The sequence below is a fragment of the Ursus americanus genome, chromosome 29, assembly GCF_024610735.1.
Source record: "Ursus americanus isolate L20-20 chromosome 29, mUrsAme1.1.p, whole genome shotgun sequence".
NCBI classification, from domain to species: Eukaryota; Metazoa; Chordata; class Mammalia; order Carnivora; family Ursidae; genus Ursus; species Ursus americanus.
Genome location: NC_142155.1, coordinates 27363791 through 27381537, shown reverse-complemented (window position 1 = coordinate 27381537; position 17747 = coordinate 27363791). Strand labels below are relative to the sequence as shown.

General features: G+C 39.9%; 1 protein-coding gene across 1 annotated transcript; it reads left to right on the top strand.

The window, feature by feature from the left end:
* Positions 1-2504: 2504 nt before the first annotated feature.
* GLYATL3 (glycine-N-acyltransferase like 3) lies at positions 2505-17045 on the top strand. Its single transcript, XM_045805161.2, has 5 exons — positions 2505-2582; positions 7620-7727; positions 8941-9067; positions 13255-13381; positions 16631-17045. Exons 1-5 carry the CDS (start codon positions 2505-2507, stop codon positions 17043-17045), a joined length of 855 nt encoding a protein of 284 aa, XP_045661117.2.
* Positions 17046-17747: the final 702 nt, after the last annotated feature.

The window sequence follows — 17747 nt, the reverse complement described above, 5'->3', positions numbered from 1 at the left end:
CAGAAGCTTAACCCACGGAGCCACCCAGACACCCTAACACATAACCTTTTTTATGTCTATTTCTGTTTAAAGACACATTATTGAATACTTGTTGATTTTTTATTATCATTGAACTCACAGTCAAGAGCATTATAACTCATGCTTAAAGGAGGTTTATGTAACATATCTTCTAGGTAAGACACATCAGTGTTTTCGCACAGAGGAACACTAGACAGCACTCAGTACTATGCTTGGGGCCCTTTTACACAGTGAAATCACCAGCAGAAAGTAAACACTACAAAAGAATGGGGCACAAATAGATCGCATAACAGGCTTGTTTAGAGTTTAAGAGCTGGAGGGAGAAGTCAGCTTCTGCAACTTCAGCTGACAACGTTGGTATTAGAGACTCAAAGATGTCCACAAGTGACTGTGAAAGCACTGTCAGTATTGATTTGGGGGGTTCCAGGTAAATTTTAGCAAGTAAGTGTATTCACAAATATGGAATCCACAAATAAAGAGGATCGACTCTGTATGTAGGACTATAAAGTCCATATGCTTCGCCTGCTGGCCTCACTCTTGACCCCATATTAGGTCTTTACCTCTATCTTCCCTTGCCTGAATTTTAATTTAAAGTTAATTTTTCTTCATATATTTTACCTATGTTTATAAGTGGTTTTAGGTACTTTGGGGAACAAACCAGGCAATAAAGCCAATCACCAACAAGTACTTAGAATTCCTACTGTTTGCGTTCACTATTTTGCTATGTATCAGGACATAAAAACATCTCTAGACATCAAATGTAATAAGAGATACATGATCAGTTTCCCTATGAAATAAATATATCTTATTTTCTCAAAAATAGTGAATTACAATAAATTAATGTATTTAACATGAGGATCTACTAAAAAGTTAACATTTTATTTAGCGATCGCATGAGCAAGTGAAATGTCAAGCAGATACAAGCATGAAAAGATGATGGTTACATCTCTCCTTCCTTTGCTCAGCCTGAACTCTGGAAACTCGATCTTTGCAAAGCTTCTCACATTGGCCCAGACTAGGAGTACTAGGGTCCAGGAGGCTGATTTTCTTGTGCTGGCCCTTAGGATCTCTTCTGACTCCCAGAGAGAATTACAAACACCGCTGGTGTACCACTCAGCAAACTGGAGCCCACAAGGCTTGATCACAAGAAATATGCTTCATAGAAATTCAGACTCACATAAACCATATGATGGAGTTTTATGGTGGATTTTAAGCAAATCATAATCAAACACTCTGAGTATCTTATAGTCACACAGAGCTGCCACACGGTGAAATCAAGTAGTAGCTTTCTCTATCTGGAAAGTGTGCTATGCAGCAGCAATGCACTTAGTCTCCGAAGCACCAGGTTCTCATGTCTAGCTGAATTATCTTTGCCATCCTAGTGCTTGGCTGCTACGAGTAAGCGGATAAACTCTGCCGCATCAAATATAGAGAAATAATTTTCTTTTATTTCAGTCAAGACCTGATTGGAATGTCAGGAAAAAAGTTTTCTTGGGGAGGGCGCCTGGGTGGCACAGCGGTTAAGCGTCTGCCTTCGGCTCAGGGCGTGATCCCGGCGTTCTGGGATCGAGCCCCACATCAGGCTCCTCCACTGAGAGCCTGCTTCTTCCTCTCCCACTCCCCCTGCTTGTGTTCCCTCTCTCGCTGGCTGTCTCTGTCTCTGTCGAATAAATAAATAAAATCTTTAAAAAAAAAGTTTTCTTGGGGACAAAAAGCAGGGGATATGGAGCCCCTAATTCTAGAAAACACAACTGCATATGAATGGCTGAATTGCATACATTATAGTAAGTCCCTTATTCGTTCCTTAATTTTATCTAACTAAAATGAGCCTCAGCCTTTGCTCACATCTGATTCTTCACCTTCAACCTAGATGTTTCCCTGCAAATTGTTCCGCATAACCACCTGACGCCTGACCCACTCATGTCTTTGGTCTTTGTCCCACATTGAAAAAAGAAGTTTCCCTACTTACCCTAAGACTCTGACTCTGAGCTTCCTCTCATCCATTCAGCAACTACTTAGAATGCCCTTTTTTCTATGTGCCAGGCCCTGTAGGTGCTGGGGATACAACGGAGCACAAAGCAGACACGGGTCCTTTCCTTCCTGCACCTCCTAGTCTACTTGAGACAGACTTAATGAAAACATAAATAAATGTGAAATTACAACTGTTACTGTGTCTGAAAGGTAGAGTCTAGTGTACAGTGAATGTGTATCATAGGAAGACTTAACCCAGCATGGATACTCACCTCTTTCCAGGATTAGGATATTAACATTGCCTATTTCCACATGTTCTCTGGTTTACCCGCCCCAGTGTCTCTCATCTTCCTTCTTCTTCCCTCATCAGAGGGAGCAACAGCATTCCTAATGACACCCAGTGAAAACAGGACTTCAAGGAGGTTCCTCAGGAGATTCAAATGTCAGCAAGCAAAAACTAAACATATCCCTTCAGGTTTTTCAGTAGGTGTGGAATTGCTAGAGCTCTGGAGAAGATGCTGGTGCTCAACTGTTGTACGAAATTACTGATGCTGGAAAAAATGTTGAAGAGTCACTTCCCTGAATCACTCAAGGTATTCTACATTCAAGAGCTTTCTTTTATTCATTTATTTTATTAATCTAGGAAATAATGTCAGACTTATGGCTGTTTCCCAAGTTTTTCTGATGTCAGCACTTTTTTTTTTTTAAAGATTTTATTTATTTATTCGACAGAGATAGAGACAGCCAGCAAGAGAGGGAACACAAGCAGGGGGAGTGGGAGAGGAAGAAGCAGGCTCATAGCAGAGGAGCCTGATGTGGGGCTCGATCCCGTAACGCCGGGATCACACCCTGAGCCGAAGGCAGACGCTTAACCGCTGTGCCACCCAGGCGCCCCTGATGTCAGCACTTTGTGATTAAACTTATTTAAGCATACAGTTTCCCAGTCCCCTCCTGATTCCATGCATCATGGATACGGCTGTGATAATTATTTTTTGACAGTCACTCTAGATGACTTCAAGGAAAATTTAGGTGGTGCTGGACTAGGTTATTTCTAAGGTAAACTTGAGTTTTAAACACTTTTTTTAATGGCAGAAGGGTATGGATTAAGTAGCATTGCTCATAAGAACATAACCTAGGTTCACGACGGAGCTTAGGTACAGGAGTCATTATAAAACTTTTCTATTTCAACATCTTTATTTTTGAAGTTTATTTCAATGGCTTTGTTGGTCATTAAGCCTCTATCTGTCAAAGTCTTCTCAAAGTCCATGAGGGCCTGCTGACAACTCAGAGCTATTGTGGAAGAGGACATTAATCAAAGATTCCAAATAAATGGGAGATTAAAAATATTTTAAGCACTTGGAGAAACAAATGCAGAATGCAAAGAAATTGTCTTTGAGGGCTGAGATTCTTGACCAAGGAGATAGCCCTACAACAGTGATTTTCAAATGTGACTGGAGGGGGGTATAGCTCAGCGCTAAGAGCATTTGACTGCAAATGTGAGTGGCTGCTAATAACCCAGAAGAGATATAATGAATCACAATTTCTAAAGACAGAGACCTGTGTTTTTAGGACACACCCTGGATAATCCTTATTTACACTAAACTTTAACAAAAGCGATTTAGAGCACTGTACTGGGTTGATTAAATCTCGTCATCTTGCCTTATGGATCATGCTTAAACTATGTGTGGTAGGGAAAATCTGAGTGATCATTTGGGATCATATGGCTAAAAGAGTACCGAATGGACAATCTGACTCGAAATGTCCCATACTGAATGTGGACAGACTGGTAAATAAATGTTTGGCCCACTCTTGCTGGAGAGAGCTAAAAAGGTTTTGGCGACCTTTACAGGGTCACCTAAGATGTTATAATCTTCAAGACAAATGATGGACCCTTACATTATAAATATTATATTTGGATAGTACTTTAGCATACAGATAATTTCAATTTATTTTATCCTTCCAACAACTTTGTAAGATGTCTATTGACCCATTTTAGAAGTAAGTTGGAGTCCAAAAAAGGCTAAAGCAAGTAGAGAATCTGTTAAATCTCAGTTCCTTTGATTTCATATCTACCACTTTCCCTACAGGAACTTAGCTACCAGATGCCCAGGTGTAGATGTTGATTTTTTTTTTTTTTGACACCTCCCATAGTGCTTGCCATGGGGCTTTGCCCAAAATAATTACTCAACAAACTGTAGTTGATGGGTCACTGGCAATGTTATAAAATAATTACTTATTGACCCTCACCTGTTCAATTCTTATTTTTAAGGGCCTCTGAATTCAGATTAGTTGAGTTGATCTGAATAGTATGTATGATTTTTTTTTATTTTTGTCAATTTATTATTATTAATCTATCGTTGGTAATAAACACATTAAATCTTGTGGGTTTATCCTGAGCCTACAAGGTTTTTTTTGTTTTTTATTTTATTTTATTTTATTTTTTTAATTAATGATTTTTTATTATATTATGTTAGTCACCATACAGTATATCCCCGGTTTCCGATGTAAAGCTCAATGATTCATTAGTTGCGTATAACACCCAGTGCCCCATGCAATACGTGCCCTCCTTACTACCCATCACCGGTCTATCCCATTCCCCCACCCCCCTCCCCCCTCCCCTCTGAGGCCCTCAGTTTGTTTCTCATAGTCCATAGTCTCTCATGCTTCATTCCCCCTTCTGATTACCCCCCTTTCTTTATCCCTTTCTTCCCCTACCGATCTTCCTAGTTCTTATGTTCCATAGATGAGAGAAATCATATGATAGTTGTCTTTCTCTGCTTGACTTATTTCACTTATGAATAGTATGTATGATTTTTAAAAATATCTTTCACGCTATTTCATTTGAGCTTTATAAAACCTATTAACCCCTCTGTAATAGTAATACCTCTGCGTAGGCAGGTATTTACATTATAATTTTACAGATGATGTTACTAAATCCCTTCCCCATATCTAAGTGCTAGAGTTCCGATTTAAATCTAAGTTATCAGATTCCAAACTGCACAGTTGGTTTTTATTTTTGAAAGGTTTGCTTATCATAACACCACTTGAAGTAAGAGTTAAAGAAATGAAACGTGTAGGCACAAATCAACACCTTCCTCGTATAATCTTCTTTTTAATAGCTGCTTAGCTTGGCACTCCAAATTTCTCATTTTCTGTACACAGAGTCTCTTTATCTTTGAATCTCTTTATCTTACTTCAATTATTACATTGTTATATAATGTCTGGCTTGGGTTTTCTGACCATACTTTCAAAATACCTCTTCAGTTACACTATGCCCTTTAGAGAATAAAAAAGATAAAGAGAAAATTGTTTTGTTGTTCACACTTCCTCCATTTTTTTGAAGGCTATGGCTATATATTTTATAATCCCATCTTTTCTTTTTTTTTTTTAAGTTTTTATTCCAATTCCAGTTAGTTAACATACAGTACAATATTAATTCCAGGTGTACAATTTAGTGGTTCAGTGCTTCCACACATGACCCAGGGCTCCTCCCAAGTGAGCTCCTTAATCCCCATTGCCTATTTCACCCATCCCCCACCTACCTCATGTTAGTATTTCAGTGATTAAATATCCCTCCAAATTTCCTTCACAAACTCCAACTGCTCATTCCTCCAGCATCCTTACTTCCCCCAGCCACCTCCCATCACCTCTCAACACTCACCCTTTGAATAAATAGCTGTTAAAAAAGTCTGTTTCATTGTTTTGAACCAATGCCAAATCTTTCAGCTGGTTGCAAAACTCTTACAAACAAGTCATGGGTTGTTGTTGTTGTTGTTGTTGTTTTTCACAATCTGAATCTTGGAAAGAAGTTTTTTCCTTTTAACCTTCTAAACATTCCAATCCTATTTAAGCTCCATTTTTAAATAAAGATGTATGGTTTCTTCATAGGAATAAACATTTTAATAAACTTATGACTATGTATATGTAGGATTGGCAGCCCCCAAATTTAATAATTAAACAGAGCAAGCATGACCTTTCTAGGTTAATTTAGTTCTCAGCTTTTCACTAAGTGTGATCCATGTCACACAATAGTATTAGCCAGACTAAATTTGCAAAGGTACGTTCTATAAGAAGATTTGAGTGAGGTCTCAGATTGGGAAAGAAAGAAGATAGTTGAATAATGTTCTAGGCATTGAAGTGAGTGATTTGAATCAAGATGTGATAAAAGAGGTAAAGCGTAGGTTCCAATGCCCTTATAATTTAAATTGGTTTTCACTGAAGTATAACACATACTAGAAAGTACACATAACATAATTATGCAGCTCAATGAATTTTCATAGAGCAGATATTTGTATAACCTGCACTCCAATCAAGAAAGAACATTACTTCGGACACGGTTTCTCCCAGCCCCCCAGTGCTCTTTTCCAAACATTCCCTTTCCCTGCTCCCCAAAAGTAACCACTATCCTGACTTCTAAAGCCATAATTTGGTTTTGTCTGTTTTGAATATAATGTAAATTGTATCACATAGTGTATCTTTTTGTATCTATCTTCTTTTGCTCACAATTAAGTTTCTGCTTTTTCTTTTTTTTAAGATTTTATTTATTTATTTGACAGAGAGAGAGAGAGAGAGACAGCCAGCGAGAGAGGGAACACAGCAGGGGGAGTGGGAGAGGAAGAAGCAGGCTCCCAGCGGAGGAGCCTGATGTGGGGCTCGATCCCAGAACGCCGGAATCACGCCCTGAGCCGAAGGCAGATGCTTAACGACTGCGCCACCCAGGCGCCCCTAAGTTTCTGCTTTTCATTCCTAGTATGAATATACTACAATTTATTCATTTTTTCCCACTGTTGATGGACACTTAGATTGTTCTCTGTTACTCTCTGTTATGAAAATCTGCTGTGAACACCAGCCTGTAGCTCAGCTCTCCTTGTTACCGCCACAACTTTCTCTTCTCTCTAAGCACCATAGCATATGGAAGTTATTTTATAGGGCAGGCATCTTTGATTCTTAGCGGAGAAAAAAAAATACGAAAGACCACAAATCAGAATTCTAATATTCAGTATTGTTTAGTCAACAAAAAGTTGATCTATTAAGTCAGACTCCATGTAAATAATAATGAATAAGACATAGTTACGACCCTCAGGGAATACTTGGAGGATCTTGCCCCTTCAAATCTGAAATGCAGGGAGCTCTTTTTGGGATGGGGCGTTACGCTCAGTGATGTTTAATTGTAATTCAGGGTTGAAGGAGTAGTTGCATTAAACAGGTTATTTTCGGAGAATATAATAAACTTCAAAAGCAGCTGAGCATCAAATTATCTGTGGAATTTTAGAAGCTATCATGAGCCCTAAATCCATACATCAGATTCTGATTCATTCTGTAAGTATTTATGATTGGCCTATATGCCATCTAGTCAGCTTGCTGTTTTGGTGCCTCTCACTGCTATACAGTAAAAACCTAAGTTTGGGGAGAGTTTTCATAGGCTTTCCTAGACTTTTTACCAGTTTTCATGTACAGTGACGAAATAACAAGAGAAAAGTTGTATGTGTGCATGTTGTATATATGTGCGTACATGTAATTTCCCCACTTGTGGCCACAACTATACAGTACAGGAAGAAGTGAAAACAGTAATATGCAACTGAAAGAGTTAGTAATGTGATTGGCATGTCTCTCTGGGTTCTCTGGCTCAGGTTTATGGAGCAGTGATGAACATGAATCGTGGGAATCCCTTTCAAAAGGAAGTGGTAGTGGATTCATGGCCAGACTTCAAAGCTGTTATCACCCGGCGACAGAAAGAGGTATAGATTTGTAAGGCCAACAAAACAAAACAAAACAAAAAAAACACCACCAGTAAAAACGCAAGAGTTGGCATCAACTAGAAAGAAATGATTAGGTAAAGGGGATATTGTAACAATCACAGCCATATATATTAGCCTAAGAAGCTACATATTTCACCATTAGGGTTGTTTTTTTTTTGTTTTGTTTTGTTTTTGTTTTTTGTTTTTGTTTTTTAGATTTTATTTATTTATTTGACAGGGAGAGAGAGACAGCCAGCGAGAGAGGGATCACAAGCAGGGGGAGTGGGAGAGGAAGAAGCAGGCTCCCAGCGGAGGAGCCTGATGTGGGGCTCGATCCCAGAACGCCGGGATCACACCCTGAGCCAAAGGCAGATGCTTAATGACTGAGCCACCCAGGCGCCCCTAGGTTTTTTTTTTTTTTTTTTTAAAGATTTTATTTATTTGACAGAGAGCACAAGAGAGAGAGCACAAGGTGGGGGACACAGGGAGAAGCAGACTCCCAGCTGAGCAGGGAGCCTGACACACGGCACGGTCCCGGGACCCTGGGATCATGATCTTAGCCTAAGGCAGAGACCTAACCACTGAGCCAGCCAGGTGCCCCTCACCGTTAGCTTCTAATTTGACTGACTTTGGAGTTTCAGACATATGGAAAATAGCTAGTCTAAATGTGTTCAATAAAGCGTTTTAGTGTTTCACAATCTCTGGAAGGGGAAGCATACATACTCGTGCATACTCGTTTTTCCTCTGGTTTGAGGATTCCTTGTGACCAATGAGTTTCATCACGTGGGTAAATACATAAGAAGATTGAAAAGGATGATATCACTCCATTCTGTGAGGACAAAGAGTTCATGTGGTGAAATGTGCTGCCCTGACCACGTTAGGAAAGTTCTGAGAGTTCTATTTAATTCATGTAGGTGGCTCCATTAAGTTATACCCTTTCCATTTTTAAATAAATAAAATCCCCAAAAAATGTGAAATAAATAATCTTAAAACTTCCCAAATATCAGAAGAATAATCAAGCAAATTTCCAAAATTTCTGTTCTTTCCCTCACTATAGTATATTAGCCATATTCCCATCTAGCCATTGTTTATAGGTGGCTAATTTTGGCAATGGGAATGATCTAGACATATGCAGCCAATGTATCTAATCTATCCAGTATTTGAGTTACCTAGAGGATAAATTTATGTTTTTACAATTATGTCTCTGTCCCAGGCTGAGACAGATAACCTGGACCATTATACTAATGCCTATGCGGTGTTCTACAAGGATGTCGGGGCTTACCAACAGCTATTGGAAGAACATGATGTTATCAACTGGGATCAAGTTTTTCAAATACAAGGTGAGATCAAGTGCAAGACACTAGGCGGTCTTTTTTTTCCCTTATTTTTGTTATACACATCAGATAGATATAACATATATTTCACATATATGATCAATATATACTTAAGTACACAGATACATGTGTATACATGTTATATAGTTACAATTTATGTATTACAGGTTTATAAGAACCCTTGTTTTACTACTAATGAGGCTTGGCCTTTGGGGTAAGTAGAGGCCATTTAAATTGGGCTACTTTCAGGTGACATTTTCCCCCTCACTTTTACTGTAATATGGATATCAGTGAGTATCACAGCATAATTTTCTTTATTACTCTTAATCATTTGCTGTCACAATCTTTTTTTTTTTTAAGATTTTATTTATTTATTTGAGAGAGAGAGAGAGAAAGCACAAGTGGGGGAGGCAGAGGGAGAGGGAGAAGCAGGCTCCCCACTGAGCAAGGAGCCCAGTGTGGAGCTCGATCTCCGGACCCTGGGATCGTGACCTGAGCCAAAGGCAGACACTTAACCGACTGAGCCACCCAGGTGCCCTTAAAGTGACTCTAACTTAAGTAGAAGCCAATAGGTAGGTCTTTTCTTCTTTCTAAAGCAGGTGATTCTGGAAAGAGATTATTAACTGATCTGCCTCGGATATCCTGACATGATTTAGTAAGATAAGAGTATATTTGAAATCCGAGGAGATAATCGCCTGGTTATCAATGCTAGTGGAAGAACTTTTGGCCAAGACCGAATTTCATTAAGAATTTCTAATAGCGTGCAGGGACAATTTCAGCTTCAGTGGATCACTTATTCAACTTTTCGTGATGATTGGGGGGCAGGGGTGATACAGTCAATGAAGTTCCTGTTTTTAACTGTGGCATTGAAAGTGAGTTCTTTGGTCATTTGACAGGAAGGCAGGGTCCTCCATGCTAGAAATACAAAGTCTGGTAATTTTTTTCAGCAGCAAACATCTGAAGCTCTCTCACAAGGAAAAAGTTCCTGTGTACCTGCCAACGATGACTAGTGCATGTTCATAACCTAAAGACTTGGGTTCTTTCATTACATCCATTGGGAAATGCTCACAAAGGCGTTATAGTGGAAGTTCTAAACTGTCTCTTTCACAGATCTACCCCAGTTATGCTGGTTAGACAAGAGACGTGGTTCTACCACTCAGCCAAACTAGGAAAATTTTCTCACCATTATTACTCTAATGTGGAGATAAGTATATTTCTTTCTTGGTGTGAAAAATCATGGCAAAAGTTGGATAGATTGTGGTGCTAGAGGCCGATTCTCTTCAAATCACCTGCAGCCATCATTAACAAGAGAAAATCCTTGTAATTGCCAGTATTTTTCCCCCAGCAGGCTGAGCTGTTCGTCATGAGTCAGTCACAGTCATTTAAATTGACACAATCATCATTCCTGAAGTTAGGTGGGGACAGATGTGAGTTAATAGCACCTAAAATTGCTGGAGTGGTAAAGGCCCTTATTTAGCACGCAATCAGTGTAGGCATTACCTTTGGCTTCTGATGTGGCCTCTTGGCCATAGGCTTCTCTGGTAAGAACTATAATTTCCTTGGAATAATGAGTAGCTTTTAAGAAGTCATCAATATCTTTACTATTTTTAACCAAAGCACCTAAAAAGTGCTATTCCCATAACATCTCCAAATCATGAACAACTCCAAGAGCCTATCTACTGCCATAGAAATGGCCCATCTTTTATCTTGCGCCACAGAGCTCCTGGTTGGGCTGCCCGGATAGATTAAAAAGTAGGCAATGGAGCTACATCAGTGCTGGGTGTTCAGAGCGATGGCGCACTCTGATGGGAATGGCTTGTCATGTTTAATCTAAGAGCCATCCATAAACAGTATTAAATCAGGGTTAACCCACTAACCTACTAGGAAGAGCCAGACTCTGTGTTGGCCATGAGAGCCCAGGGAATGGAAAAGCATACAGCTATCCAGACAGGCCAGGCTCTCTTGTTCACTACTGGTTGCACTGACGTGAGAGGACTTGTTTACATGAGCACTGACCTAAAAGTTTCAGAAGCCTGCTTGCTGGTACTATGGTCCAATTAACTGTGGTCCAATAAATGGTCTGAGTTCTGTCTTATCCAATTTGCGACTCCTCCCTTTCTAAGGAGGTAAGGTGGACGAAGGTAGGACAATTTTAGTGAAAGTTCCTTCTGCGAGCAAGGAGAAAATCACTTGTTAAAATGGTAATCCACGCAAGGGACAGAAGGACATGGTCAACAAACCATGGAGAAATCATCCACAAAATCCAAATCATGGAAACTCAACCCAGGGAACTGGATTCTTTAACGAATAAATGGAAAGAATTTTTAAAGGCGGGGGAGAGGGCACTGAAAGAAAACCCGTAGATTAAAAGATTCACCAGGCAAAAAGTAGACAAAATCTAAACATGGTGTTTAAGGACTCACACTTGCATAATAAAACTTAGAACAAGGACATAATTGTCGTAATTATGATAGTGGTTATTTTTAGAGGAGAGAGAGGCAATTGTGATTGGGAGAATGGTAAATAGGAGACGGTTAGTAAATTTCTATTTGGTGGCTTTAGAAGTAGTTAAAATATGTAATAATTAAGTTATGCATTTGTGGTTTTTAAAAAAGATTTTATTTATTTATTTATTTGGCAGAGAGAGAGAGGGCATACAAGTAGAGCGGCAGGTAAAGGGAGAGGGAGAAGAAGTCTCCCCACTGAGTGGAGAGCCCGATGCAGGACTCGATCCTAGGACTCTGGGTTTATGACCTGAGCTGAAGGCAGATGCTTAACCGAATGAGCCACCCAGGTGCCCCAGCTATACATTTGTTTTATGAAGTTTCCTATGTTACATTTTATAATTTAAAATTTTTTTAAAGAAATGTTAATCTGACTTTTAGAAAGAATTAGTTCAGTCTAATTTAAGAGAAAGAAATTTTGTTTGAGCTACCATCCATACCCTTCATTAGCATGAGCTGTTTTTTTCTCATAGTCTCTTGAATTACTTTGATGGAATTCAGGATTATAATATGGAATTCTAGCCACAGCATCTATAATTTTTAATATAATTAACTTGAAGACCTGCTTATCTTTTCTTAGACTTAACTCCCTGAGAAAGGAGCCAAGGGTCAGATATCAGACTCTACCAACATGACTTCCTGTTCATGTAGTCATGTATTCTTCAAGAGGAAGTAACTTATTGGAAGGAGGAAACAGGCTTTTCCATATGGGTGGAAGTGGGAAAGTCAATTTCCAGAGAATTCCATTAATCAGGACCCACACTGGAAAGGCTAGAGCTGACAGGATTTTGGAGAAGCAGAGCAAGTCAGTTCTAAGGAAACAGAAGCTAACATGCCATGTGGCCAGCTCGGCGAGCTCTATCAGAGAACTTGCCATTCTTGTGTCTCGCTGTGACGCAGTGCTTTACACAAGTACTGAATGAAGATTTATAGATAACAGAGTATAGCTGTGATAAATGAGTAGGATCCAAGTGAGGCAGGTTTGGGATAAATCTCACCAACACTAAATTTATACCTTGGTATTTCTGTAATGAGCATCTAGCAAGAGGCTGGAGGGCTCCTTAAGTCAGAATGCCATGCCAAATAAATCTGAGTTCTTTTATGCTTCTAGATGTATGGTAGATTGTAGACTTTTAGTGTTATAAAATTTCTCTTACCTTAAGGAATGTAAGATCAGTCTGAGAAGTCAGAACAATCAGGAAAATTCCATAAACAATTCCAAGCTCCTAACAGATATTTCCATCAGAAATGTTCATGGAAGGGGTGCCTGGGTGGCTCAGTCATTAAACATCCGCCTTCGGCTCAGGTCATGATCCCGGGGTCCCCTTGTCGGGCTCCCCGCTCAGCGGGGAGCCTGCTTCTCCCTCTCCCACTCTCCCTGCTCGTGTTGCCTCTCTTCCTATCTCTCTCTGTGTCAAATAAATAAAATCTTCAAAAAAAAAAAATGTTCATGGAAGATCTTGATTGTGAGAAACAACATGATGGGGATTTGAAAATCCCACACGATATTTGAAAATCAGGCTGGGAGTAGCTGTAATAACTCATATATAAATATATAGTGGTTAGGATAATACAAGGTGGCAAACTGGTGGCATCGATGATACTTAGTACAAAAATACTGCAACAAATTTCTTTTTTGTGTTTTCAAATAAAATACGCACCTTTTTCTTTATGTCTCTCCATGTACAGGGCTGCAGAATGAACTCTACGATGTTTCCAAAGCTGTTGCCAACTCAAAGCAGTTAGGAGTAAAGTTAACTTCCTTCAAGGCTGTTGAATTTTCTCCTCATTCAACTCTGCCAGACACCAGTTCTCTGTATGTAGACCAAGTTTCTATATGTGGGATGGAACTTACTATATAGAAGCACAGATAGCAGTACCTGAAATATGGTATTATTAAGGAATATTTGGGTACTTGGAGTAGGGCCACAGAGCCTAGATATGTCTGTGTGTGTATGTGTCTGTGGGTCTGTACGTGTGTTTATTTTTTTCTGCTGTGCTTGACTGCACGTAATTTCTTGCAAAATCAAATCAGTGTCTTTGTGCATAGTGATATGTGAACTCAGGATTCCTGTATTTTCACAGTATACACAGAAAAATCATTCCTTGGTATGCTCCGCCTCCAAATAATTCTAAATAACCTCTGTTGTCTGAGCCCAAGGTGCTTAGTGTGTTTTCATGTTTCAGGGATGAGGGTAAATAACTGATTTATAGGGAGCTCTTATATGCCAGGCTCTGAATGTTTTACAAATATATTACCTCTTGAACCCTTTCCACAACCCTATAAAGTACTGTATAATTACCTTTCTGAACGAAGTTGAAATAACACATAGGAGTGAATTGTAGAGCCAGGAAATAATTCCACATTCTGACGCCAGAGTCCAATCTTCAAAAAACGTGTTAGTGAATATCTGCATTCTTCTTACTGGGGAATCCCTGCGCTGACATTTGCTAGTTACCTTCCTTTCTGCTAAATCTTTCTGAGCCTTGATCAATTTCTTCTTTTTGCAAATTAACCTATATGTCTTCCTTACATGTATTTTGTAAACAAATGAAACATGATACTTGAAAGGTTCCCACCTCAGTGAATGTTAATTTTTCTTCTATGGAATATGTTGAAGGAATTTTTGAGTAAAACAAGACTAAACCTAAAGAAGAATGAGCATTTTAAGTCACATAAAGCAACTGGACTTTATTTTTCTTTTATTTAATTTGGTTATTAAAATTTTCAAGCACATACAAAGGCTGAGTGAGAGTAGAATAAGTAACCTCTCCCATCAATATATGGTTAATCTTGTTTCATGCATACCCCTATCTACTAACAGTTCTGAAGGAAATACCCCAGATATCATCCCATTATTCTTAAATATTTTAATATATATTTCTAAAAGATAAGGATTCCTTAAAGAAAAAACACTATACTAATATCACTTCCATACAGGGGTCCCCAGGACTACCCACAGGCTCATTGATTAGCTCGAGGGACCCAGAGAACTCAGCATATATATGGGCTACAAAGCAAAATCAGCAAAGAAAACAGTGCATTGGCAAAGTCCAGAGAAAACCAGGCACAAGCTTCCCAGAGTCCTCCCCAATGAAGTCACACAAGACCCACTTAATTTCCCCAACAGTAAGTTGTGAGAACATGTGTAGGATTTTTTATTGGAGGCACCTTCTGCCTAGCACACACCAATTTTCTAGATTCCCAGAGGGAAAGCAGGTGTTCATCATAAACCACACTGGCTGTACAAACAGGTAGGCACATTAAGTGCCAACTCATACCAGATCTGGGAATGGCAGGACTGCTGCAGAAATCCAAATTGCCAGATACCATCCAAGGCCCAATCTGGCAAGTAGGCTTTTCTAAAGATAGAGACCTCAAGCCTGCTGTATCAACTCTGTGCCTTAGAATGTCCTAAGATTTCGTTAACAATATTCCTTAAACTAGTTAGTAGTTACATTTCCCAAATTAGCATAATATTTTTAGCAGTTTGTTTTGAATAAACACCTAAATAAAGTTCATACATTGCAATTGGTTAATATCTCTTAAGTTTCTTTTGACATAGAGGTTCCTCTTTCATATTTTTTTCTTACATTACTTTTTGTTGAAAAAACCAGACATGTATCCTTTAGAGTTTTAGAGTTTCCCAGTCTTTTACTATCATATCCTTGAGATGTTATTTAAAATTTTTTTCTATCCCCGGTAAGGTCTTTTAAAATCAGATTTTGCTTTAAATTGCTCCCTTCTGCATAGGAAGATACTGTCTTTCACACCTGCGTCACTACCCAAATTTGTATACCCTTTATTTTGCATAGCCTGCCGTTGGGATATAAGGTCATAGTCACTAATATAACTACTCCTGAAACACTTGCCTTAGCAATGTTTTTATTTGCAGCGACATTTCTGCCTGAGGCTTCTTTGCCTTGGGCTTCTCAGCCTTTGTTTCAAAGTTCATTTTCAAAAAATTAAATTAAAAATTCTATCAAGTCGTTGCTTGTATTTATTTTACTCTGCTTGGTAGTTAGATTATTGGCTCAGTGCCAGACCCCACAGTATGCCTAGAAAGTGAGCTAACACTGCAGAACCACTAAGAAAAAGAAAACACAAACTGTACTTTATAAAGATCGTAGCAAGAATGACATTAGCAGTCATGGGAGATGGTCTTTTTTTTTTTTTAAAGATTTTATTTGTTTATTTGACAGAGATAGAGACAGCCAGCTAGAGAGGGAACACAGCAGGGGGAGTGGGAGAGGAAGAAGCAGGCTCCTAGCGGAGGAGCCTGATGTGGGGCTCGATCCCGTAACGCCGGGATCACGCCCTGAGCCGAAGGCAGACGCTTAACCGCTGTGCCTTCCAGGCGCCCCATGGGGGATGGTCTTATGATATTGATAATTTCAAGAATTCTGAAAGCAAAGCCAGCACGATAGGCTTCAACTAAGTAACTCACCTCAGTTCTTAGAAATTGCAGCAATTCCTATCTTTGTCTTTATCTCAATACCATGAGCTTTTAGACCTTTCTCCAGACCTTTTAGGGGAAGGTCTAGAAGGACTAGCTTTTCTTGAGCAACTATCTATATATGCCTAGAACGTTAAGCAATTTGTATTTCTTTTCTGGCCATGGATGCATAAAGATAGAAGTTCTATCCTAATTCTTTTTTTTCTTTTTCTTTTTTTTACACCAAGGGGACCAAGAATCTGGACTTGTTCAAGGCTTCAGAGAGGGTGTCAACAGACTCAGGACTTAATAAAAACAAGTCTGAGAACTGTTTTACAGAAAAATGAAATACTCGCCCTAATCTATATGAAGGTGATAAGAGACGGGAGTAAAATTAGAAGGAAAGACTTAAATTTCATATAATGAGGATTCTGTCCTATTGGAAATGAAACCCTGAAAGATGGTCATAAGCGGGAAGTGACATATTCTAATTCATTGAAAATATTTTAGTATTGGCTAAGTACATCTCTGGGGTTGTTTCTCAGTTTGAATCAGTGCAAAAAGAGAAGTAGCTGTTTGTAGTCATATGATCCCGAGTTCCCATTTTTTCTCGTGTTGTTTTCTTCTAGAAGGGGTCCTTCCCCACGACTAACTTACCTGAGTACTGCCGATGCTGACCTACTCAACAGGACTTGGTCACGGGGCGGCAACGAACAGTGTCTCCGCTACATTGTGAAACTCATCTCTTGCTTCCCCAGTGTCTGTGTCCGTGATGACAAGGGAAACCCGGTCTCTTGGTCGCTCACAGACCAGTTTGCCACCATGTGCCACGGCTACACCCTGCCAGAGCATCGCAGGAAAGGCTATAGCCGGCTGGTGGCCCTCACACTGGCCAGGAAGCTGCGAAGCCGGGGCTTCCCCTGTCAGGGCAATGTCCTGGATGACAACACGGCATCCATAAGCCTCCTGAAGAATGTCCGTGCTGAGTTCTTGCCTTGTCGCTTTCATAGGCTTATTCTCACCCCTGCAACTTTCTCTGGCTAAGTTTACCTCTAGCCCATTGAAACGCCAGGCATTTTCTACCTTTCCCTGAACATGCATACTCCTTAGCTGGCAAAGAGGGGAATATTCAAACTGGAATCAGAAGAATCTCAGGTTGTCGAAAAGGGCCTGGAGAAGGCATGTGGGACCAGCCCGAGCAGCCCTCAGTCTCTCTGTGTCCGGGCTCTACAGTAAATAACTAGGGGTCCCAGACAGCTATGGCTGAGAAGAGGTTAATTGTCTTTCTTTGGGATCCACTGCAGGAAAAAGGTTCTGAAGGCAGCAGTTCTCAGCCCTCTTATAGAGATGACTGCATGAGAACGATGACTTAACGCGTGAGCCTGTGGCTACCACTTTCTGCTTTCTTATTGCTGCTTGGCCTTCTGCTCTGTGTTCCCACCGCCACACCAGCTCCCCGCTACCAGAAATCACACTCCCTTGTGCCTGCTGCTACGTCTCTCTAAACTCTTCCTACCACTTCCGATCCAGGTTCTCTGTAGAATATCCTGCTTTTCCCCTTTAATTACTGGTTTTCCACTTCTGCTTACAACTCTAGCCTATCATTCTTCCCTGGGAATGTTCGAACGCAGCGGTTCTCACATTTTAGTGCACTTCTGAATCACCTGGAGGGCAGATTGCAACACAGATGCTAGAGCCTCTTCCCCACCATCCCTGATTCAGGAAGTCTGGGGTAGGGCCTGAGAA